Source organism: Pyxicephalus adspersus, chromosome 7 (genome assembly GCF_032062135.1).
Source record: "Pyxicephalus adspersus chromosome 7, UCB_Pads_2.0, whole genome shotgun sequence".
NCBI classification, from domain to species: Eukaryota; Metazoa; Chordata; class Amphibia; order Anura; family Pyxicephalidae; genus Pyxicephalus; species Pyxicephalus adspersus.
The window spans coordinates 32,547,670-32,571,970 of record NC_092864.1 but is presented as its reverse complement, the minus strand read 5'-3'; the positions used below and the strand labels follow the sequence as shown (position 1 = coordinate 32,571,970).

The window sequence follows — 24,301 nt, the reverse complement described above, 5'->3', positions numbered from 1 at the left end:
AAAAAAGACATAAGTCCATCAAGTTCAAACACTAGAGAAATAAACATATACCAGATATAAAACCCTATGGACATAGTTGATCCAGGGAAAGGCAAAAAAAAAAAAAAAAACCCAGGTTCAATTTACTGCTGCAAAAGGGGACAAAAAATCCTCCCTGATTCCATGAGGCAATTAGATGTTCCCTGGATCAACAGTATGTTATCTTTACTTCATGTAGCTCCATTTGTAGAAATTTTCCTGCACTGAATCATTATGTTACCACATAGAGTCACTTGTAGCAATATTCAAACATGGATTCATTTGTTGCAATTTCCTACAAAGATTCATTTGTAACATAAGAGTCTGCAGCATTTGTAGCATGAAATTCATGCATGGATTCATTAGAAGTTTTGTTTTTGCATACATCCATTTTGCAGCAATGTTTTCACACATACTCATTTGTAGCAATGCTCCCACAGAGATTCATTAGTAGCAATATTCATACATCTCTCCATTTTTTACTATTGTCCAGCATCTTTATTGTGTACTGTCTCCCCCCTTGCCCACAGGTTCCGTTACTCAGAAGATGATGTCGTCAATTACCTGCTCCAGATCCTGCAAGGATTAGAATATCTCCACGAACAGAAGATTCTCCATCTGGACATCAAACCAGAGAACATCATGGTGTCATACATGAACACCATTAAGATCATCGACTTTGGAAGCGCTCAGACTTTCAATCCCCTCGTTCCTCGCCAGCTAGGGAAACGTGTTGGCACCCTTGAATACATGGGTATGTCAATCAGCTGGTATTGGTAACCTGGTAGTGTCCACTGAAATAATATATGTAGAGAAAAACAATAGAATTATCCAGTACTAGAGTCCATTCCTGAGGATAATATGATTTTACTTCACTTTATGTGAAGAACGCTCAATACATATCTTGTTATATCTTTCTGTATCTTTTCTGTATTTTCTCCACAGCCCCAGAGATGCTGAAAGGAGATCCCATTGGACCAGCGGCTGATATCTGGGGATTAGGTGTACTGACCTATGTAATGTAAGTAATGCATGCGGTGCAGTTATTTATAGAAGAAATGCATGTTGGGAATATGTCCCTATTGCTTTCCTAAATCTGTCCTCCAGTACTTCGTTGTCTTGCACAGTTGTACAAGTTCTTACTGTACTAGAATTGATATCACTGCAGTCGCTGAGCTTTTTGCAATGTGTATTAGAAGCTGCAGCAAAACCGATAGAGACTGCTTAATTTCCTGGCTGCAGGACATCAACCATCATTTAGACCCCATCCTTAGAATTAGTGGCCTTTCTCTTTAATTTATTGGGTTTCAGATGTTGTAATCATGTAGGCTCAGAAACACTGGTAGGTATTACCTAGGTAGCTCACGAGCCATGATCTGCCTGTATTACATAGAGCAGCACAGATACATACATACCTATCAGCATATTCATTGCACAGCACAACAGCTGATTTCTTCTTGTATGTTTCTCTGCAAATTCTCCCTGGTTCAAATTCAGGTACTTACATTGTACTCACCCCTGGAGATTTCTTCTCCAAGCTCAGGAGTCAAAAAGCTGACATTCACACATATGTGTGAACTGCATTAAATTGTAGCTGTCTGGATCAGTGTTCCATTTTAATACATCTTCTATTATCTTCACTTTTTATATAGCTTAATTCATTTTCACACACCTACTTACCATGGGTGAATGTTTGGGTCTACTAAGGGTATGATATTAGGGAAGGGGAAGGTCACATGGTCTCTATCAGTCAATCATGTTACCAGTGAAAGGTGAATAACTGTTCCCAGTACATTACACCAGGACAGTGGTGGTATAAATAAATAAAGATATACAGTGAGAGCCCAAAGGTGTGTACCCCATCCTCCATTTATCCCTTCCTTTATGTTTCTTTGTGCAGGCTTAGCGGACGTTCCCCATTCTTTGAATCAGACCCCATGGAAATGGAAAACAAGATTCTGTCTGGACGGTTTGACATTTTCAAACTTTACTCCAATGCTTCTCAAAGCGCCTCCCTCTTCATACGAAAGCTGCTGTCTATTTATCCCTGGTGAGTGGCTGCATGGCTACCAATGATACCAGAACTGTATAACTGAATGAAATGTGAAAATTCTTCTGTTTGTGTTCTGTTGTAAAAAAGTGACAACATATAGTGGAACATTGCTAAAAAAGTGCGAGAAGGCAGCTCTATTGCAGAACAGACAACCCATCTTCTCAAAAAAACAAAGTAACCAGCCTGTTTACATTCTTTTTTTAGAAAGCACACTGAGCTGCATCTGTGTAATCTGGTGTATATTTCTGGCACATTTTGGTGCCAAAGTGAATAAACTTCTGTGCCAATACACAAAAGTTACAACATTCTTGCTCAGCTAAGTGTGTTTGATTTACCTATGAAGGAGATGAATTTAGTTTTTCTTTTTTTGATTCTTTTCTGTTCCATTTGATCTTCCCAGCTGTTGTAGATGTTTACCATGAAACTACCATTGCTGCCTCCCCATCTTATAATGCTAGTTTCCCGGCCATCAATGCTCCTCCTCTATGTTTAACACTTTAATTTGCTGATTTGAAAATATTATACAAAAAAGGTCTCGTTTCACATGTCCACACTGCATACTTCTTCTGGTCAGTGACTTAAAAAGTGGACCTGGTGGCATTGCCAGTCAGGGGTCAACATTGGCCCCTTTATTTCACTCAGATGAACTTTACCTTCCATATCAAGATGATGATCTAGTGATCATAAGTGAAGTGAGGGATTTCTTGCTTTGATGTGCAGTTAAAATAGATATAAACCTAATCAATAAAGTCTGGTATAAGCTATAACATGTTAATGTGGTTTTGTCATGGTAATTACATTGGTGGTCAATGAGAGGAATGCTTCTTACATTGGCAGGTAATGTGGAAAATGATCTTGCAATAGGAAGAATATACCTTACATTGGTGATCTACAGGGAGAATGTCCCATAAATTGGCCATTAGCAGGAAGATTGCCCCTTATATTGGCCATTAGTGAGGAACATTGACCCTTACATTGGCCATTAGTGGGAAGATTGTCCCTTACATTGGCCATTAGTGGGAAGATTGTCCCTTACATTGGCCATTAGTGGGAAGATTGTCCCTTACATTGGCCATTAGTGTGAAGAGGCCCCTCACATTGGCCATTAGTGGGAAGGATGCCCCTTATATTGGCCATTCGTGGGAAGAATGTCCCTTACATTGGACATTAGTGGGAAGAATGTCCCTTACATTGGCCATTAGTGGGAAGATTGTCCCTTACATTGGCCATTAGTGTGAAGAGGCCCCTCACATTGTCCATTAGTGGGAAGGATGTCCCTTATATTGGCCATTAGTGGGAAGAATGTCCCTTACATTGGCCATTAGTGGGAAGAATCTACCTATTACAGTAACCTGAAAATACCATTTAAATCAGTGTCAGGTTGTATTACAGACTGAAAATTGTTGATGTTCAAGGAACCCCTAGAAAACTTTGGTGGACCCCTGATGCACAAGGCTGTATTGGACTAAAGAAAAAAGTAGTAAAACTAATCTTTGTAACTTTCTATTAACAGGAGCCGACCCACATTACAAGAGTGCTTCTCCAACCCATGGCTTCAGGATGCCTATTTAATGAAGCTAAGGCGTCAGACTCTCACCTTCACCACCAACTGTCTCAAAGAGTTCTTGGTGGAGCAGCAAAGGAGGCGCTCAGACATGGCTACCAAGCACAAGGTTCTGCTTCGCTCTTACCATGGAACACAGCCATCAGCTCCGGTAACCCAGTGACCGCAGAACAAGGACCTTGGCAGTGAATAAGGTGGTCACAAAACCAAAGGTGCATTCCACTGGACAATAACAAAACGGCACAGGTCCCGGGGATGTACTGGCAATAAACACAAAGTTAATACCTTGAAGTATAAATATAGGGGACATCATATCCCTGTGCTGAGGGAGTCCCGGGCACATTAGTAGTCAGTATACCTCTGTGACTGACGTGGTGTAGTCCAGTGAGACTGAGGAATAGGGAGCGTCAGAGAAGTGGGTGCATGGTGCATGTGTAACACCCCCACTTCCACAGCCAACAAGAACTGACAGCTGTTATCAGCATCTTTGACCTCAGATCATTGCAACCTTTGGAGCCAACCTCTATGCTGGAATACTTGACTTCATCCATTTGGCCCTTGGTTTCCATGGCCCCTCCAAGGACGGTTTGGCCATACGTCCTGGACACAAGTGGTCTTAATGCAAACAGGCATTATTTATGCAAAATGTTGTTTTTTTTATTTATTTTATTTCACTTACCTAGGTTCCTAACATAAAGACCACCAATATACTGATGGATATAATTTACAATAATAGACTCATTTAGATTTATTACCAGGCTGAATCTCTGTTTGAGATAATATAATAGAAAAGATTTGTTTACATAATGTTCTTAAAAAACCCTAAAATGAGCCTACAGGTAGAAGGTGAGGGACAGATCATGTCCCCATTAGATGGCTATATGAATTGCAAGCCATTCAAGGTCATTGTGAGCCATTAGTGGTGAGTTTTGAGATTCACCTTAAGGGCTAGTAATGGTGAATGCCAACCAATGGATCTATGCCGTCATTGTCCATAGGCCTCCACCAATCAGAATTGTTCTCTTATTCTCCTATTGTATTAGGAGCTATGCGCTGTACTATAGGGATGTCTCAGCTTTTACATCTCCTGAAAACACCAAGTGTCTGTCTATACAATACCCACTCCCTGATCACACATTTCTCCCTTCTATTACCCTAAAATATTTGGTACCTACCAGCAAGGTCTTCCTTATTTTCTACCTTCAAGCCAAGCTGCCCCTTTTTTATCTGAACCTCATTGGATCCTGGTTCTAATTACGGGATACCAAAGCACTGCCCACTATCCAGCTGTGTTTTCCATATTCTTTGATTGTGTTTCACACTCCTTGTTACACATACATACACACATCCATCGTTCCATACACCCAGTAGTCGTCCCATACACACGTCTGTCATCACATACACTCATTCGTAGTTCCATACATGCTCCTCATCACATACACTCGTTTGTCGTTCCATTCACACTCCTCATCACATACACTCCCCCCGTTTGGTTCATCAAGCATTCTGTGAAAGTAGAAGATGCTACCTAGTCAGCTAATCCCCAAAGAACCAAACCACTGACAGAGAGGAAAGGCCTATTGGAAAGATTCTGAACTTGGCTGAGGACAAAGGGGACTTGATGATGATGAAGGTCCTGAATGATGAAGGTGAACAGGAATGTCGGCAGATGTGTGGCACAGAGGGGGAAAGGAAGTTAAACTGTCAGAATCCAGAAGAGGGTGCCCAGCTCTGGTTACACTAACCAATGTCTGGAAGAAGGGCAAGGGGTGACATTCTGATGATCTCGGAAGTCGTTGGTTAAAGGGCATTCACTGATACGGTGCCACTTGAGTTTGTACATTTGTAGAAGAGGGGGGTGGGTGGTTCGCTGTCCCCCAAAGCTGCTGTTGAGCTGCATATTTATTCACTAAAAAGAGAAACAAGTTTATTTATTTGTTAGAATTTGTGTTGCTTTCCTGAGTTTGTATTTTTTTTGCCCCCCAAAGCCTTTTTTTTTTCTTTTGGTGTGAAGTTGAATAAATAAAATATATTAGGGTTGCACGGATCGCCACGTGTAATCTGTTTCAATAAAGTTGTTTATTTTTTAATTGTAATGAATGGCTTGTAAGTATGCTTGTATATGTCCTGTATCAGCATTCATTAGTGTTTTAATGATGTCTAATTGCAGACACGGTGGCAAAGTTCACACTTTTTTCTGGCACTACCATGAGGTTTACCCACGCAAAAAAACAAAAAGTCACCAGCAGGGGGAGCTCATTGAAGAGACATGCAATGGCCTTAATATCAAAGCCTTGGCTCCTGGTGGATGTTTGTTTTAGCTGTACTCTGGGCAGTGCATGGGCCGCATAGTGCTCGGCTCCGTGTGGTGGTGCCACATTCACAGCCAGGGACAAGCGCTGGACTTATATCATCAGTGGCCATCCATTGCCCAAGAGGATATCCGTTTTCTTGGAAGTCCACCATGGAGTTGGCGGCAAAGATGGCAGCTTCTCCGATGCGGCAATGACTGGCCCTGCATGGTGCCTGCACACAGGTAAGTCTTTGCCATAATCAGTGGGTATTCTATGCATCCTTGCTATGGCAGAAGCTCACCGCCCACCAATGAGGACAGTTCCCTTTTCAATATTGAAACAAATCAGTTATTTTACTCCTAGTGGCTGCTTTCAGTATTGTTGTCCCCCAGCTGCCCCAAGGATTTACATTGGAACCACTTTTTACTGTTTTTTTGTGGTTTTAATTTAAAAAAAGTGAAAAAAATGTATCACTTTGCTAAGCTTTGAAAACACCAACACAAGAATTTGCAGAAGCCTTAGAAAGCCTAGTGCTACCTAGCACCTGTTACCGTTCTCAGTCGTCATTAGGTGCCCTGGTGGAGTGATGAACGCACAAAATTTTGTTTTTCCTTTATTAGTGTATGGACATAAAGATTAACCTGATCAATACTGAAAATGAAATAATAAAATACATACAAATAATAAATAAATTAATAATAATTTTAATAATAAAATAAAATAAATACATACAGGGGACATGACCTGCCTGCTCAGATCCTCATCGTCACCCAGGGCACTCCGGTCTCTGGTGATCTGAGAAACCTTTTGTGTAATACAGGAGAGATATTCTGGACCACACCCTCTGCTGCCTTTTGTTCTCCTTTACCCAAATCTGTTTGTATGTAAAAAAAACTATATATAATCACAGAGAGCAAAGATTGCCCATCACACTACAGAGCAGACAGGGCCTGATTTATTAAAGTTCTCCAAGGCTGGAGAGGATACACTTTCATTAGTGAAGCTGGGTGATCCAGCAAATCTGGAATGGATCTGGTCCAGGACTGAAAACATTTGCTAGCAAATAGTAAATTACTTTGAAGAAATCCATTCCAGATTTGCTGGATCACCCAAGTTCACTTATGAAAGTGTATTCTCTCCAGCCTTGGAGAGTTTTATTAAACCAGGCCCACCCAGTGCACATGTTGGGAGCTCTGTGTGATCTCTATGCAGCTTGCTTAGTTCTCACCCCATAGTGAATTCAGATTTATACCTAACATTAGGACGAGAAGAGTATTTCACAGACAGCATTTGCTGATAGATTTCACTTGCAGTGGAATTGCTACCAAAATAAACATTGTTATGAAAAAACTGGAGTTCGTTTTTAACCCGTGCTCATCTAGATTACATCATGGCTCCTGTAAATCATTCTGCATTGATGTCTGCTCCCTTATGACATCACAGCTCCCTGCAGAATGTAATACGTTGCAGTGCAACAGTGCTATGATAGCAGCAGCGCCACTTTATGGCAGATGTCAGTAGTGCAGCTTACGACAAGGGGAGCAAAAAAATCCAACCCTAATCACGTGACAGAGGCACTAAAGAAGCCGTGTCTTGTCCACAATATTACACAGCGCTGTACATTAAATAGGGAGATCCTGGCAATAACAGCTTTTCCTGTCTGACAACACTAAGCCACTGCCTAGAAATTGTCAGTAGTGTTGTCAGCCGGCTGTATGCGCTCCTCTCTGCTCAGATCAATAGATTGGGCAACCCAACCGCCAATGGCTGTACTGTAACAGTAATGCATGCAATGCTGCATCCCACAATCGTGAACCGGGCTGCAACCCCCGGCACGCTTGTACCATGTTTGTTTCTAAATCAAAGCACTGAATCTACATACAACCCAAAGAATAAAACAATTTTCTCCTCCCCTGTCCTCTGCGGCCTCCGCACTGACTCACCGTCTATATTTACCAGCCATGCCCATATGAGGAGTCGGTGCCCGCAGTCCTCCAGCCGGGGGGTGACACCTGTTTATGGCTGAGGGTAAATACAGCCGGCTGGGGATTGGATTTCAGGCACGCCGGGTGCAGACACTTCCAGAATCTTCCATGACTGGGGCTGAGAGACAAATTCACCTCCATACAATTCTGTACATTGCAGAGATGCTGATTGCACTGACTGATATACAGGTGACCACTAGAGGAAGACAAACCACACACATGGTTTACAAGGATTGAAATGTGCAGGAGACCAATTTATTTTAAAAAATGATTTTCATACATTAACATATCTGCCATGTTTTAGTTGTGTCCCCATTAGCGAGATTTTAACTCACTTCCTGTCACTGTGACAACCCTACATGAAATGGTGTGTGGGGGTGGGGGCTGGAAAGGCCCAGATACTAATGGAAGTATTGTAAACTCTTTGGGGAGGGGTCCTCTCCTCCTCCTGTGTCACTGTCTGTATTAGTCTGTCATTTGCAATCCCTATTTAATGTACAGCGCTGCGTAATATGTTGGCGCTATATAAATCCTGTTTAATAATATTAATATTATTAATAAGTATTGACACCCTCCCGCTGATCACTTATTATTCTCGTACACAGCTGAGCTCAGACTGGGGGAGGGGAGAAGCAGCACAACAAGCCAATTAGTTGGGATGCTGTGCAAGGAGGATGACTGATGAGATCAGCACTGAGTTCCAAAAATTCTGGTCCCAGGATTGGATGAACAGAAATCCAAATTCATTGGCTGGTAATGCCACAGATTGGTATTTGTATGTTGTAACATTGTATTCAGTCACATGAGGGGGCGGGGCCAGTGCTGTGCCAGACAGTCACATGATAAGTGGCCGAGGCGTATGGCAATCATAGCCTGGGCTAACCTGTGTCTGACAGTTTACACGATGAGGAGGCGGGTTCAATGCTGAGCTGTGTCTGGCAGTCACATGACAAGCAAAAAAAATCTTCTATTGGCTTATTCTGTCTGCTCCCTATGGGGAGATTTCCCTTTACTTCCTGTCCTAAACACACAAGTGTTGTCACCAGACGTCCCCTGGTAAATAGTGCAATAGGTGCTGTCAAAAAGCTGATGATTCTGCCAGAAATTCAGGTAACTTCCTGTAGTAACCTGACAACACGCTGCCTCAGCCGCACTGCAGTGTTGTCAACCCTTCTCAGGTTACCGGTGTGCACAGTAGAACTACACCCACTATGTGGGGAATATAAAGTGACAACCCCCTGCAAACTACTTTAGATGTAAAGTTTCCAGACACCCCCCCCCCCAAATAAAAAATGCTCAGCATACCTTCACAGGCCAATCGGAAAGCAAGCAGAGGCGCCGCACTCGCTGACTCCTCCCCCAGCCATGCGCCCTGTCACAGGCTTAGGAAGGAGGGAGTCAGGTGACAACAATAGAACTTGAGAGGGTCACATGATCCTCATCAGCCACTACCGGTGAGTAAAGTTTCCAAACAAACCTGTTCCCGGTTTCCCCAGCGACCAAGGGTACCGCCTTGTAAAGACGGATCAGATGATTCCAGCTGACCAATCAATAGCTTGGGAGCAGAAAAACTACGATTTCCGGCATCCTTCACGGTGCTGACGTGACACAAGGAGCCACTGAAGAGGAAGCGTAAGAGGGAGAAGCAGGTGAGAGCAGCAGATTGATGTTAACTGTCATTGTACAGTATGGGGGGGGGATATAGACAGCTAGTCAGGGTTACTAGAGACATTACCTGCACGTGCTGAGCGCTGACAGCACATGCTGGGCATTGTAGTTCACCAGCTCTGGGAAGCTGACATGCCTTGTTGTAAGCTGTCACTGATTGCAGAAATAGTGAAATGCTGATCACCCACAGTTGTAGTCCCTGAGGCTGATGGTTTAAATAGGCCAGGTGGCCGATGAGCAGATTTGTTTCCATTCACACCCTATTATGGTGAATACAGATCGCAGGGCCTGTGGCTGCTGGGGTCACCATCACTTCTCTACCCCAAACATATTATAGTCCAGCGTCACAGTCCTGTGCTGGCTGCATTTTTTTTCTCTTTCAGACCAAAACATTTCAGCAAGTACAAGTATATTGAATCCTGGCACCAACCCCAAGTCTTTGTCACTTCCTGTGTACTAAACTGAAAATAAAAAATGTCTTCAGCTTCCTCAGCTATTTCCTGTTAACACAGAGCAGTGAGAGTGTTGTCACCCTAGGACAGGAAGTGGCAGGAATACCAGGTGAAAAAAAAACACCTGGAAAGGTCATTACATCTTTGGACCATATCTCCCTTCCTTCCTCTATCCCCCTTCCCTGGCTGGATGTATCCTCAGCAGAAATCATTCCTTGTCACATTTAGTAACTTTTGTGTTTTTGTCTTTTTTGCAGAAATGTTGAAAGCCGTCATCCTAATCGGGGGTCCCCAAAAGGGTGAGTAAACCACAACTAAACCCACACAGCTGGAGGGTAACATCGGTGGGAATATTGGGGGATCGGATACGGCCGGTCTGGATGATATGGGGCTCCTGGATGAGTTTGACCTTTCTAGTGGTGGTCATGTGACCACATTCACTTCCAGCAATAGGTCCCCTTGTAAGAAATATAATTGGTTGGTGTGTTGGAGCAGTTACATGCAGCACATGCCTTATGTTGTGTGTGTTATATGAGGGGTCAGGGAGTCAAAAAAAGGTCTCCAGCATTTTCCTGGCCAATAGAGACCCGAGGATGTTCAGACTGGTGGTTAGATTGTGGGGTGTTTACCGCTGCCTTGGGTGGGGCCCAATAGGTAACTTCTCCATGCAGCAGCCGCATAGAGAATGAATGGGGGCGGCCGTCAGTGGTTCAGTACCACAGACAGTCACCTTCTATCAGATCTCCACTGGTTCTTTAGGAGCCATCAATGCCATGGAAGTGATCAGGTCTAACCCCGGTCCCAAGGCTTCCCATAAACAGGCCGATCTGACCTGAACAATCATTGCATAGAATATTCCCAACTCCTGATTTCATTCAACCAAAACCAATCAATTTTCAAGCTGCCCAATGGTTTGTGAAGTCCTCCCAATCAATATCTGATTTGTTAAATTTACAATTATTTTTATTAATTGTTTCGCATTTCCATTGATACTAAAAAAAAAAGACTCCATGTCCAATGAATCCATTGTGTGGCAATACCATCGAGTTTTCCACATTTTTATTAAATGAATCAAATGAATTAAAACACGTAAGGTGAAATTAGGTGAGATTAGTAATGTGGCCTTTGCAGTGCTGGGTCCCAGGTTCAAATCTCAGCCAGAAGACTATCTAATCAGGTCACTAATCTATCTCAGCCAGGTCACTATTTAATGTCCCTACCATATGACTATGGTAGGGACATTAGATTGTGGGCCTTTGACTATGGACATTGTACAGTGTGGTGTAATATGTTGGCGCTATATAAATACTGTGTAATTGATTGGAGGATGTAGGATTGTGGTGTACACTGACTGTCCATGGGGGGCTTTCATGGAAGGGAAGTCCGGCTTCCTCTGGGGGTGCTGGCTGAGCAGGCGTATGCTGTGCTTCGAAGAAGATCCAGATTTCTGGAGCTTGATTGAGCTAAGTGTCTCTGGTGGCTTTTTCCATTATCCAGGATTGCAATGGATTTTTGTTAAGCAAACTTTTACCATTTTTTTAGTGTTCATTATAGGCGGTGAGCTGCTCAGGGCATTGTCCATGCTAATGTGACTTTATAAAGAGACCATTCCACTCGCTCTGTACAGGCGTGGTCTGTATGTAACCAGTTTTTCTGCTTTCTGGGATCTACAATAGATTTTGTTTCTTCGTGATAAAGTGCAGTTGTTGGTGATGACGGCAGAGACCTCATATAGAGGAATCTACGTACCTGAGCTGATGACGAGGGCTGCAGATATCAGACTTGTAATCTGCTGCTGGGCGGGAAGGACCCACGTGGTGTCTACTTACCTTTCACGCAATCTTCTCATTGCTCCGTTCCACCACTCCTGTCTTTTGACTTTTATAAACTCGGACTTGGGCTGTGTACACACGTTAGCTCTTACACGATCCGTTCCAACTACTGGCAGATGATTGGCTGCTCAGGCACTGAGCCCCATAGGGAGCCAAGGGGATGATACCCCTTTTACCAGTATTTTCAGGAACTCCAACAGCAGTCAATCAGGGTAGCAAATGAGTCCAGTATTGCCTTTCTGTGGGTCTTTTCTGACCCAACAAATGATCCCCTGACAAAGGTGAGGGGTGGGGACTGGAAGGGTCCCAGAACCATGTAGCCAGTACACATGTACAGTTGGTGCTCTGTATTCTTTAAGAATAGGTGCCTGTGGCATTGGGCTGGCTGGATGCTGCGGCCCTGATTCTCATCATAGGCTCCTCCTTATATACCCAAACACTCAGCAATTGTGTATACAATCCCTATAAAAGGTTCAACCAATGTCTTGTCTCTTCTAGGTACCAGGTTTCGACCTTTGTCTTTCGAGGTTCCGAAACCTCTGTTTCCTGTAGCTGGTGTTCCAATGTTACAGCATCACATTGAGGCCTGCAGCAAGGTAATGTTTTTTTTTTTTTCAATGGACAGTTTACCTCCAGGTACTCAGAATAAAGTAACACATAGGAAAACAAAACCATGAGCTGGTAGGTTATGTGGTCACTATAACTGTAATACATGAACTCACACCTGTTCCTTCCTCTCCAAAGGTTCCCAATCTTAAGGAGATCCTGCTAATAGGATTCTACCAGCCAAATGAAGCTCTCAGCCGTTTCCTGGTCACAGCACAGCAGGAGTTTAAAGTCGCAATTCGGTGAGCTACTGTAAAATAATTTTTTTCCTTGCGGGAGTATTAAAAAAATGAAATGAATGACCATATATAGTGATAGGTAGAACTTCTAACTTGGTGTACAATGATGGGCCCCAACAAATGCTGAGACTGGATCAACCACAAATAAAAAAAATTAAGCTGTTAAATTTCCTAATATGGAATAATATTAATTGGTATTAAAATATCCATTGTGACTTTTCCTCGCTTAATAAATGAGATCCCTGTGATTCACTTTGCTTCACTAGAACATGAAAGGTTTATCTTTACTCCAGGTATCTGCAGGAATTTTCAGCTCTGGGCACTGGTGGTGGCATATACCACTTCCGGGACCAGATCCTCTCTGGGGGTCCACAGGCGTTCTTTGTCATGAATGCAGATGTGTGCTCGGAGTTCCCTCTCCTCCAGATGTTGGAGTTCCAGAAACAACACGAGAACACACACAGTTACATCATGCTGGGGACCACGGTAAGAATGTCTGATGGGACAAAGAACATCTTATTACTGTGCTTTGTCTTTATTTTATTTTCTGAACTTTATAGGAAAAGTCTTATATTTACTCCAACCTTTTCTGTTCTGACAGGCAAATAGGACGCAGTCCCTGAATTATGGCTGCATTGTTGCAAACACAGAGACTCAGGAGGTAATGTGAATTCATCTCTGATATCTTGCATTGATTCCGCTGAGTATGGCAGAATCAGAGGGTTTGTATGATTGTTCTGAAGCTGTGGCTGTACTCTCCCTTCTATTGATGTGATGTGATGTCTACAAGCTTCTTTGCCAGAATCTATTTCAGGTTTGACATCTCAGTCAATGGGTGGTCTGAGAAACACAATTCCTTTGCATGTGCATAAGAATTATTTTGTCCTGACGCTGAGGAATGCCTCGCGTGTTCACTAGTTGGTGATTGTGCAGCTTGTTGTTCATTTAAATGAATATTGAAGCCACAAAGCCTGCCTGCTCACAGGATTTAAGGCCATTGAAATGCGAGTGTATTCTTGCTGGATTTTTAGCCCCCAGATCGGTGACAATACATGTACAACTTAGAAGTGTCAGAGACCGTTTGCAATGGGGGTGCAAGGCACTTCTGACATTTCTGAAACAACTGAGTCACTCATCTGTAAAAGGGTATTTTGTTTAAAATAGTGTTTAAATAACAATAAAGTGTTTTTTTGTTTCAATTCACTTCATAGTATTGAATCGTATGTACACTCAGTGACACCTGAAGACTATCAGCCAGTGTAATTTTTGGAGCAAGGTGGTTTTGGAGCAAAGTGGTTAGCACTCTGGCCTTTGCAGTGTTAGGTCCCAGGTTTGAATCTCGGCCAGGGCGCTATCTGCATGGAGTTTGCAGGTTCTCCCCGTGTTTGTGTGGATTTCCTCCAACATTCCAAAAACATGCAGTTAATTTCCAAAAACATGCAAAATTGACCTTAGTCTGTGGTAATGACATATGTCTATGGTAGGGGCATTTTGTGATTGTGTAGATTGTGAGTTATTTTAGGGACAGTTAGTAAAATGACTATGGACTCTGTAAAGCGCTGTGCAATATGTTGGCGCAATATAAATACTGTGTAATAATAATAATTTTGAGAGCCAGTAATAACACCAAGGGAGAGGTGCTTGGACTTGAGAGAATACATCCTAAATTTTTTTTTAACTCATACTTCCTACATCTAAAAGTAGTATAAGTAAATCAGTGGTCTTTAAAGAAATGTGCTCAATGTTACTGCATGCCAAATGTCATTTTTTACAGCTCTCCGGGCACCTGAGGGCTCTGTTGTGGAACCTTGAGCTAGCCACTGTTTATCCTTGTCAGTGTTTTTGGCTTTTGACTTGTGCCCCCCCTTTTTTACTGCCTGGAGAGTAGAGGCTACTTTTAGCTGCTTTTTTATTTCCAATTAACTTGCATTGCGGGTAAAGCAGTTCTGGTGCCAACAAAAGCTTGTGGGTGCAGGCCTTTATAGAGAGAACAATACTGTGATGTGTGCAGGTCCTTAGTATTCACCATCTAGAGTATAACATTCTTTTTTCTGTTTCGCTGTCTAGGTTTTGCATTATGTGGAGAAACCCAGCACATTTGTCAGTGATATAATCAACTGTGGTATTTACCTCTTTGCACCGACAATATTTCAGCACATCGCAGAAGTTTTTCAGCGCAATCAGCAGGATATACAGCTGTGAGTCCCCCTGTTCTTCCCCTCGCACTTTCTGCACCTCTACTCCTTGCATCTTTGTTCCATTCCCTCCATTCATCATTTTTCTTATTTACATTCATTCTTTCTCTTTCTTTCCTCGGCCTCTGTGTCCCTCGTTCTTCCTGCATGCTGGGCCAGTTGTTCCTGCATCAGGTGAGTGCTGTGTGTGGCACGGACACATAGCATGAGCACTGGGATGACTATGGTGATGGCAGTGTAGACCCACCCAATGTTTGCCCAAAGTTAAAAAAATAACAGCATCCTATATATTCCTTCTTGCATGACAGCACTTGCTAATATGTCCCACACTGGGTATGCGCTTAATTATTCTGTAGTGTATAAATAAATATATATGTAACAATATACTAGTCTGCTTACTGTTTTAGGCCTTTATCACTGAGAATGCAGCCTGTCCCTTCCCTGGAGACTAGTAAGATTGCTGAGAATATTGCTTATCCACATGAGATAACCCTTAAAAAAACTTTTAGGTCTTTTAGGGAACCCTTACTATATTTGCTATATCCACAGCTCACAGTACATTAGTGTAGTCGTTAGTGGGAAGATTGTCTCTTATATTGCTGACTTTTGGGAAGAATGTCACCCTTACAGATAGCCAGAATGATCATTGGTGTCACTTACACTGACCTGAGGGGCACAAACTGCTCATTGCTCAGGAAACTCTTGGCAACCTTTGCAGGAACCCTGGTTGAGAAACCTTGCACTAGATACTGGTATCACATGGAATGCCGCCTATCCATTCACTGGAGACCATTTACTTCACATGGAATGACGCCTATTCATTCACTAGAGACTGGTGCCATCACATGGAATGCAGTCTGTCCATTCACTGAAAAACAATGACATCATAGAATGCAGCCTATCCATTTGCTAGAGATTGGTGACATCAGAGGGAATGCAGCCTATCTTTTCAAACCAGTAACACAGAATGCTTCGGGTTCTCATGTGATCTTGCTCACCGATATACTTACCATGTTATTTCACAGTCAGCCTCCCGGAGCTCTGCCTCTTGTGTTCACAGTACTGACCTGTATTCAGCCTCCGGGTGTAGAAATAATTTCCTGCATTACTCTCTGGTAATTGGTTTGTTTTCCTATTTTCTCAGTGAGGAGAACTCGAGCTGGCAGCGGACAGAGGTTATTCGTCTGGAGCAGGACGTATTTACTGCTCTTGCTGGAAAATGCCACCTGTATGTCTATAAAACAGATGGGTTCTGGAGTCAGATTAAGTCAGCAGGGTGAGTGCATTATTGTTATTAACCAATGCAAACTTAATATGTAGTTGGATAAATTGTTTGAAAAATATTTGTACTTTATTGGAATCCTTTCTACTCCATGTCTCGTGTCCATGTCCCAGAACAAAAATATGGAATTGAATAGCTGTAACCTTGTTTAATGTTACAATGTTTGTGGTTGAGCCATTACATACATGAGTAATCAGGAAAACTTTCACTTTGGTGTTTTTCTGCAGTTCAGCCATTTATGCCAGTCGTTTGTACCTGAGCCAGTATCATACAACACACCCAGAAAGGCTCGCCCAAACCAAAGTGGGAGGACCAACAATCCTAGGTAATGTGAACTTTTATTATTGTTTTTCTTATTACTGTGATAGCTGGGATGAGGATTAAAAAAACTGAAACTGTTTGCTGACTTAAAGCATATCTAAACCCCCCAAAAAATTGAGTCCAATTATACAGAGGTAATGATTTGTAACTGTTATTGCGGAACACTTGAATACAGACACTAAGGTTACTGGAAATAACTGGCAGTGGTTACAATATCAAAAGATGTAACAAAGACAAAATATACAAGTCTGCACGGATACAAGTCTGCAATTGTTATCAAATGGGCCAAATGTCCCATGTTACATGGTGAGCCTGGCTTTCCCCAGTGCAGTTCTGGCCAGTGGACCTGCAAAGAAGACTGTTTAGGGCTGCTTCCCTGTAGAAAATGCCACTTTGAGGTAATGAGACCCTGGCTAATTGAAGTACTGGTCTTGTATGACCTTTAGGTTTTTTGCAGCACTGGGTCCCAGCAACAACTAAACCCGATATACCCGGGTTCCCTCTCATGGTTCTGTCATCCTTTTCTCTCTCCTGATGACAATCTTCAACCGTGTTGATTGGCTAGGATGACATGACTCTCCCTTGCAGGAGTTCATTTATTTCTGACAATGGCAGAGGAAGGTGAAACTGTCCATGCAAAGCTTAGCTTTTTTGAAAGATATCTGGAGTGATCAGGCAGATAGAAGGGATATCGTCTAGCCCTTTCTGCAGTAATGACCCACCTGATTGTAATTGGAACATTAGTTTTGCTTTAACATTGGTGAGACACCCATGATGACTTTCATGGCTGCTCCTCTGATTTTTTTTCAACACCTCTCACATCCCTTTTGCACAGAGCTGGGGATGAGTGGTCATTTAGAAAGCTGAAAACATAGATTGAGATTTCATATTTATCTGACACTTGCAGTAAAATGACATGGCCTGAAAGGAATATATATAAGAGTGATGTTAGTAGGAGCTTGCAATTAACCCCACTGATGTCACATTCCTTACAAATTAAATAGAAAGAAAATATATACAAAAATGGGACTTTAAAGAGATCATATACCTAAAATTAAATTTAAAATGCCAGCAACTGTATTAATCATTAAAAAACACAAATTTTACATGTTAAAAGAAACCGCATAGGATCTCAATTAATTTGTTAACCCAACGCATTTCACAGAAGAACCATAACTCTGCTTCATCAGGGGGAGCATTTAAGATCTACAAATATTTACAAATAATCCATATACCAATTGATACTTGAGCTATTTAAATTCAAAACCATTATTTAAATAAATAAATGATAAATCAACCATTACCAATGGTTGATTATGAATATGCTTTAAAATTGGCACAAATTTTTCTTACAGTAATAAATAGAGGCTATCAATGCTCACCTTTTCCTGTAGACTAAGGAACCTCCTGATGTCTAATATCTGACCAAATGCTAGAGTTGGCCATGTGATTTCTGCTTAGGAGGGGCGGAGATATTTTCTGTATCTGACTGCATTGTATAAGCCCAGTAGACCCCAGTCTAAGGACAGCAAGGTTCATTTACTAAGTGAATATCCCCTGTTCACACTGCATGGTGAATTATACCCTTGTGAAGGATATTTCACTTAATAAATGAGATGACCCTCCTCTGTTCTCAACCCTCCAATCATGTGCATGAAAAAATCCTGTTAGTTTAGATTTCCTTGCACATGTTTGGGTATTCCTTGCAAAGTTTATTTACTGCAGAATTGCTAAGCTACATGAAATATCCCATACAAGGTGAGTACGAGAGGTAAGTGAGCAGCCTATATTTCTTTAGTAAATCAGTCCAATTGATCCTAAATGAGTCTGGTAAGTTAAGCAGTCTGGTGATTTTTATCATTTTCCAATCCAAATGTTTTCTTACATTTAAATGGTTCCAGGTAAAAAATGCCATACCCATGTAGATACCACTGATAACAGGTTGAGAGAGTAAATAATTCACTATTGTAGAAATAACTTTTTTTCTTTTATCTTTCTAGGAAATGTGTACATTCACCCAACAGCCAAGGTTGATTCGTCAGCTGTGGTAAGTGAGATTCAGTGATAACACAATATAATAATACCTATTCCTTCCTCCAATATATTATTGAAAAGTATTTGCCGGCCACAATTATGCAAAGACATAGAAAAAAGACAAGAAGGCTGGGGTTTGCATATAGTATATTTTAAATATAGGGTTTAAGTAATTTATATAAACACCAACAAACTCAAGTACAGTCCTATTAATTCACATTCATGGTCATCCATTAACTTCATGGGAAATGAAACCATGATCCTATACAGAGGAATTCCTGCATTCAAGAAAGTATAATGTCTCGTTTTCCCAACGCATTTTGCCTACAGCTTTCTTCAGGGGACCTGTAGAGGACATTGATTTAATAGTTGAAAAATATTGTTTTCATAAGGATTATTCCTCGTATTAAATCATCCAGGTAGTGTAAGTGCTGTAATTGAAGTTTGTGACTGCCAACAGCTTGCCAAAACCTAAGCTTTCTTTTGTCTTTTTCTTATGAGATTTAGTGATGTCATTCATCCTCAAATATACATCTTATTCAATTTATCTTATTCAATTTATCTTATTAAAAAAAAAAAAAAAAGGGGGGGGTAAACATAACCTAAGGGCCAGGTGGTGGGTGAAATCTCAGTTCTCCAATATTGTACATGGTAGCCTGGGAAGGCATTTTTTGCAGTGCTTAGGTTGCCTCTTGGTAAATATGGGCACTGCCTTTTATTTGTAAAATTATGTTCTGCTGACATACAGTATGTATAGTGTTTATCACCCCCTGCATAATCTCTATCCTTCTCTACAGCTAGGTCCAAATGTGTCTGTTGGAATGGGAGTGACGATAGGTGCCGGCGTGCGTGTACGAGAATCCATCATCTTACATGGTGCTATACTGCAGGTCAGAGCAGAATGCCTGGTCTATAAATAATCACATCACATGTGACATTATCTTGTATATAAATCTGTGTTTTTCAAGGGTGCCCTACAGAGCGAAAGTCAGTGGCCAATAATAGCTTTCAGAGAAATCTTTGGGTCCTCAAATTACAGAAAACACCATCTAAAAAGTATTAAAGCCCCTTATTCTGTTTCGCCAATTAGTTAATTGGGTGTCCTCTTACTATCCAGGAAAGCCCAACATCCTTTTTTATTTTCTGTAAAAATCTGTTTTTATTTGGATGGCTAGAATGATCCCTCTCTGGCTTCTGTCAATGGATCTTATCTTCTAGGGTGGTTTGCAGATGACTTCCCCTGACATAGACTGACCTGTTGAACTGCTTGCTTGGTCTATGTTGGCTTGCTAGCGTGACAGACATTCCCCTTTGCTACATGACTGGGTCCGGGAGATTTTTTTTTAGTACTTCGTAGTTTGATTTGTCAAGTTACCAGGGCTTCATGGGAACAGCACTTTGTAACATTAAAGAAAAATCTCCTGATTTTTCATTTGTGCTTAGGAGTGATTTTAACCCCCCCTAGCATTCTAATTCTGTCCGTTATTGGTATAACTCACCAAAATATGTCCAATATTTAAAAATAAAAAACACAATACTGTTAAAAAGAAAAAAAAATTGTAAAACATGTAATAATTGTACAGTAGCTTGTATATATCTATCTCAAGATTCCTTTGTATTGCACTCAATACGGCTATTTTGTATTGAATACAAAACAAAAGTTATTTATTTCCTGCCCGCACTGGGAATCCCCGGAGATCTGGGTATTTTATAGTACACAGGGTGGTGTAACTTGTGCAGGTATTTTGGAGACCATCAAGGGGGTGCATCAGATATATAGTTAGTTGGGCAGCACGTTGGCTTAGAGGTTAGCACTCTGGCCTTTGCAGCGCTGGGCCCCAGGTTTAACTCTTAGCCAGGACAATATCTGCATTTGCACAAAATCATGCAGTTAGGTTAATTGACTTCCCCCAAAGTTGGCCTTATACTGTGGTAATGACTATGGTAGAGACATTGGATTGTGAGCCCCTTTGAGGGACAGTTAGTGACATGACAATGGACTTTGTATAGCGCTGCATAATTTGTCTGCGCTATATAAATACGGGATATTAATTATACATGCTTTACAATAACAAGCAATGGTTTTCTCTGTGTGTAGGATCACAGCTGTGTATTAAACTCTATCGTGGGCTGGGACAGCACCATTGGACGTTGGGCTCGAGTCGAAGGGACACCAAGTGACCCCAATCCTAATGACCCATATGCTAAAATTGACAGTGAGACCCTGTTCAGAGAAGGAAAGCTTACCCCATCTATAACTATTCTGGGTAAGTAAATTGAATCTTATTTTTGAAAAAAAGTGTCTTTTCTGCAAGAAAAAGCTAAATTTAATTCTGAGCAATAAGGAAAATAATTGAGAGAATTATTAATGCTATTAATCATTGCAGCCCTGGACAGATGGGCTGCAAATGTTTACTATTGGAGGAGCTTTCCAGTCATCCATTGAATATATAAAAATTTATTAAAAAAAAAATAAATACTTGACTATATTGATTTTATCACTGAACAAAAATTGTCACTGAAATGTCCATCTCCTGTGTCACCTGCAGAACTCATTGGTTACTGTATCCTGTAATGAGCTAATGTCAGAGGAGGGAGCCAGGGAAAGAGCTGTGGGGAAGACAGGAAATGGACACTCTGGGCACGCTAAAAATGTTGGTTTCCCAATAGATTGAGGATAATTTCTAAAGTTCATACTTAAATTAGGCAGCACAGCTGGCACAAAAGTTATTTTCATTCATATTTTACAAGTGAGGCTATTACAGTGTTCTCCCCAAACCCCTTTTGCTGGGTGCACCATCTGACACTTTAGTAACCACCTGGCTGGTTTTGGGTGGTTCTCGAAAAGTTGGGTCACAATACAGGGGCTGCCACCTGGCTAAAATTTCTTCCCACCCAGCTTATAAAAATTTCTATGTTGAACACTGCTATTAGTTGATATGGTACTACATGTTCATATAGTAAACAGGCTGCTTTCTGCAATGGTTTTTATAAATAACTACAGATGTTATTATAGTGCATGGACCATATACCACAGTGCGATCCACCACTCTATGATTTCTGCGAGGATGCTTTCTGCTTGAAGTTTCTATAGTCAGTGTGTTCACAAGAGCATTCTCCTCCCACATTACAAAACAAACAAACATACTGGTAGGTTAATTGAATGGGAGCATTCAATATTCTTAACCAGAATGGGGTGAGAAGAATCTGGCAGGTGGTGGCAGCCCCTGTATTGTGACCTAACTTTTCAGTACCCACCCAAAAACAGCCGGGTGGTTACTGAAAAGTGCCAGGTGGTGCACCCAGCTAAAAGGGGCTGGGTAGAACACTGGGAGCATTGGATTTTGATGACTAAAGCCTCAGAAATGTCCTGTGTACGATGCTGGTTCTATATAAACACATGATGATGATTATAATAATGTATGAAACTTTATTCGTAGCATTCTAATGAAAGATTTTGTCTTGCAGGCTGTAACGTTTCAATCCCTGCAGAAGTTGTCATATTAAACTCCATCGTCCTGCCACACAAGGAGCTGAGCCGCAGCTTCAAGAATCAGATTATTTTGTAATTGGGGAAAGATGCTAGTATTTTATGCTAACAGGGGGACAGGAGACCCATTCTCTGATCCAGGTCAGAACGTGAGCTGTCCCCTGTAGCAATCATACCAAAAACTGAGATTTGTGTTCTAGCAAGATGATACGACACGGACCTGCTAGAGTTTTCTCAGCCTTTAGGCACAAGACCCCTTGAGTCCTGCTGAAAGGAACTGCCACTATGAGATTATATACAGGACTGGAAGCAGTTTACTGACATTTTATTAACCCCAGGGGCATTTTTTCCATTGTGATAACAATCTCCTCTATTGGATATCTTCACAGCTGCAGCCATGGTCATGCAGCCTGCAGCATTTTATTAAAAGTCAAGTTTTGAGAAGTCTCTTGTAACCTTTCCTGACCTCTTCCTCTAGAACTACAAGACTTTACCCGCCGCTGTGCCGCGTAGATGGGAACGCAAGCTTTTATAAACCAACAAATCAGTTACAGATATTGAGAGTGGCCATGCTGGCCCACAGAACTGTTTGTACAATCTGGAGGTGACAAAATTAGAGCACACAATCGGTTAAGGTTCCTCCACCACTGTGCACATTGCCAGGGGCCAGTCACTGCTGTTATTAGTTTACAGTGAAAAATGGAAACTGCTTTCAACAAGGAAAAAAAGGATGGGGGAACAGGGGTCACCCTGCTGAGCATACATCACAATTCTAAATTAATAAAATTGTGCCACCAGGCACTGATTGTAATGTGTTTCTATGGCAAGACTGCATTAGGGTTTAAAGAAACCCAGTCACCAGTTTTAAACACAAAGAAAAATCAACTGTTTTCATTGCTTATTTGCTGCATTTTTACTTTCGATAAATATTCTGTTTGCTTATGATGTGCCTACTTTAAGAGGAGTCAATTCCCTAGCAAAGCCCCCTTTTGCTATGCATGTCATAGCTCTCTCCTATTCTGGGAATTTCTGAATATAATCTATGCTGACCCAGCTCCTTCTTCCCTCTCTACATAACTTATAAAGTAGCTGCTGGGGAAAGGAGTGAAGGGGAGTGCTAAGAGCATCACTTGAGAGACCGACTGTAAGTCTGCTGACATCACATCCAAAATGGCAGCACCCAGCATTATTATTATTGTTAAAATAAATGATCTGATCACAGGGTCTCTTTAAAAGTTACCTGGTCTATTCAGGCGTATACTCACTTTTCACTATCATGAACTATACAACCTTTTACAATGCATTGATCAGACCTGAGTGGACAAATCACATAAGGTGGATCCTTACTTTGCTTTACAAACATCCAAAAAAAATTTGCTAAAAAGTAGCAGAAGGCGAGTATAAATAGAGGAGGCAGCTTTTAAAGTGACCCTGTCATTGTTACTGAAAGTGGCCATTTCTTTCAAATAAATAACAGAGCATGAAGAAAGTTTTCACAAAACTGATGGCTAGGCACGTAAACAGAAATCATCTCTGCCATTATGCAGCAGCCAGTTACTGCTAGGAAACAGAACCATTAGCCATGTAGCAGAATGCAGAGGTTGAAAGTTTACCTAGCCTGAGCCAGTGTTTCTCAACCAGGGTTCCTCCAGAGGTTGCTGGAGGGTTCCTTGCAACAAGCAATTTTTTGCCCCTCAGGTCAGTGTAAGTGACACCAATGGTCTTTTTGGCTATCTGTAAGGGTGACATTCTTCTCACTGGCCAGCAATGTAAGATGCATTCTTCCCAATGACCACCAAGCTTAATATACTGTGAGCTGTGGGTATAGTTACGGTGGCCAGTGATCACAGGAGACCTGAAAGTTGTTTCAGGGGTTCATTAATGTTAAAAGGTTCAGACAGGATGGCTTGGACTTCATATTCTGGATTTCATGTACATAGAAGCATGGAACTATAAACCATAGAATGATAACGCTCAGCTTCTCCTCCTAAAATACCGTTTTCTCAGAGAACCGGAATTTGAGATTACACTCAAAGATGAAGACTTCCTTTTTATTCTGTAGATTTGTATGGGCAAGGATGTGTGATCATAATTAAATTAAATAATATAAAATATGCTTTGTGTGCATTCCTATGGCTTTCTGTAATATGCTATACTGACCCTGGCAAGTGATACACAGGGCCCGATAGATAGGAGCAGTATTCAGGAAAGAGGGACCATGTCAGACTGCCGAGTACCCAGTCCTTTGCATCTATTATACAGGCATAG

General features: G+C 41.5%; 2 protein-coding genes and 1 long non-coding RNA gene across 5 annotated transcripts in view; 2 read left to right on the top strand and 1 right to left on the bottom strand.

Annotated features, from left to right (window-relative positions):
• Positions 1 to 5,731, top strand: part of SPEG (striated muscle enriched protein kinase) — a 165,175-nt gene extending 159,444 nt beyond the window's left edge. For all 3 annotated transcript variants that reach the window (XM_072418030.1, XM_072418031.1, XM_072418032.1), the window contains 4 exons: positions 549 to 772; positions 964 to 1,039; positions 1,919 to 2,068; positions 3,585 to 5,731. In XM_072418030.1, the coding sequence (XP_072274131.1) occupies positions 549 to 772; positions 964 to 1,039; positions 1,919 to 2,068; positions 3,585 to 3,798 (664 nt within the window). In that variant the 3' untranslated portion in view covers positions 3,799 to 5,731. The remainder of the gene's footprint in view (positions 1 to 548; positions 773 to 963; positions 1,040 to 1,918; positions 2,069 to 3,584) is intronic.
• An 884-nt stretch (positions 5,732 to 6,615) lies between these two features.
• On the bottom strand, positions 6,616 to 9,368 carry LOC140335437 (uncharacterized). Its single transcript, XR_011921703.1, has 3 exons — positions 9,220 to 9,368; positions 7,873 to 8,110; positions 6,616 to 6,803 (listed from the first exon to the last, which is right to left on the bottom strand). It is a non-coding gene; the product is annotated as an uncharacterized lncRNA (long non-coding RNA).
• A 56-nt stretch (positions 9,369 to 9,424) lies between these two features.
• GMPPA (GDP-mannose pyrophosphorylase A) lies at positions 9,425 to 24,145 on the top strand. Its single transcript, XM_072418029.1, has 13 exons — positions 9,425 to 9,563; positions 10,292 to 10,333; positions 12,365 to 12,462; positions 12,611 to 12,714; positions 13,005 to 13,197; positions 13,313 to 13,372; positions 14,779 to 14,909; positions 16,051 to 16,182; positions 16,416 to 16,513; positions 18,510 to 18,556; positions 19,341 to 19,433; positions 20,642 to 20,810; positions 22,012 to 24,145. Exons 2-13 carry the CDS (start codon positions 10,294 to 10,296, stop codon positions 22,110 to 22,112), a joined length of 1,266 nt encoding a protein of 421 aa, XP_072274130.1. The 5' UTR covers positions 9,425 to 9,563; positions 10,292 to 10,293; the 3' UTR covers positions 22,113 to 24,145.
• Positions 24,146 to 24,301: the final 156 nt, after the last annotated feature.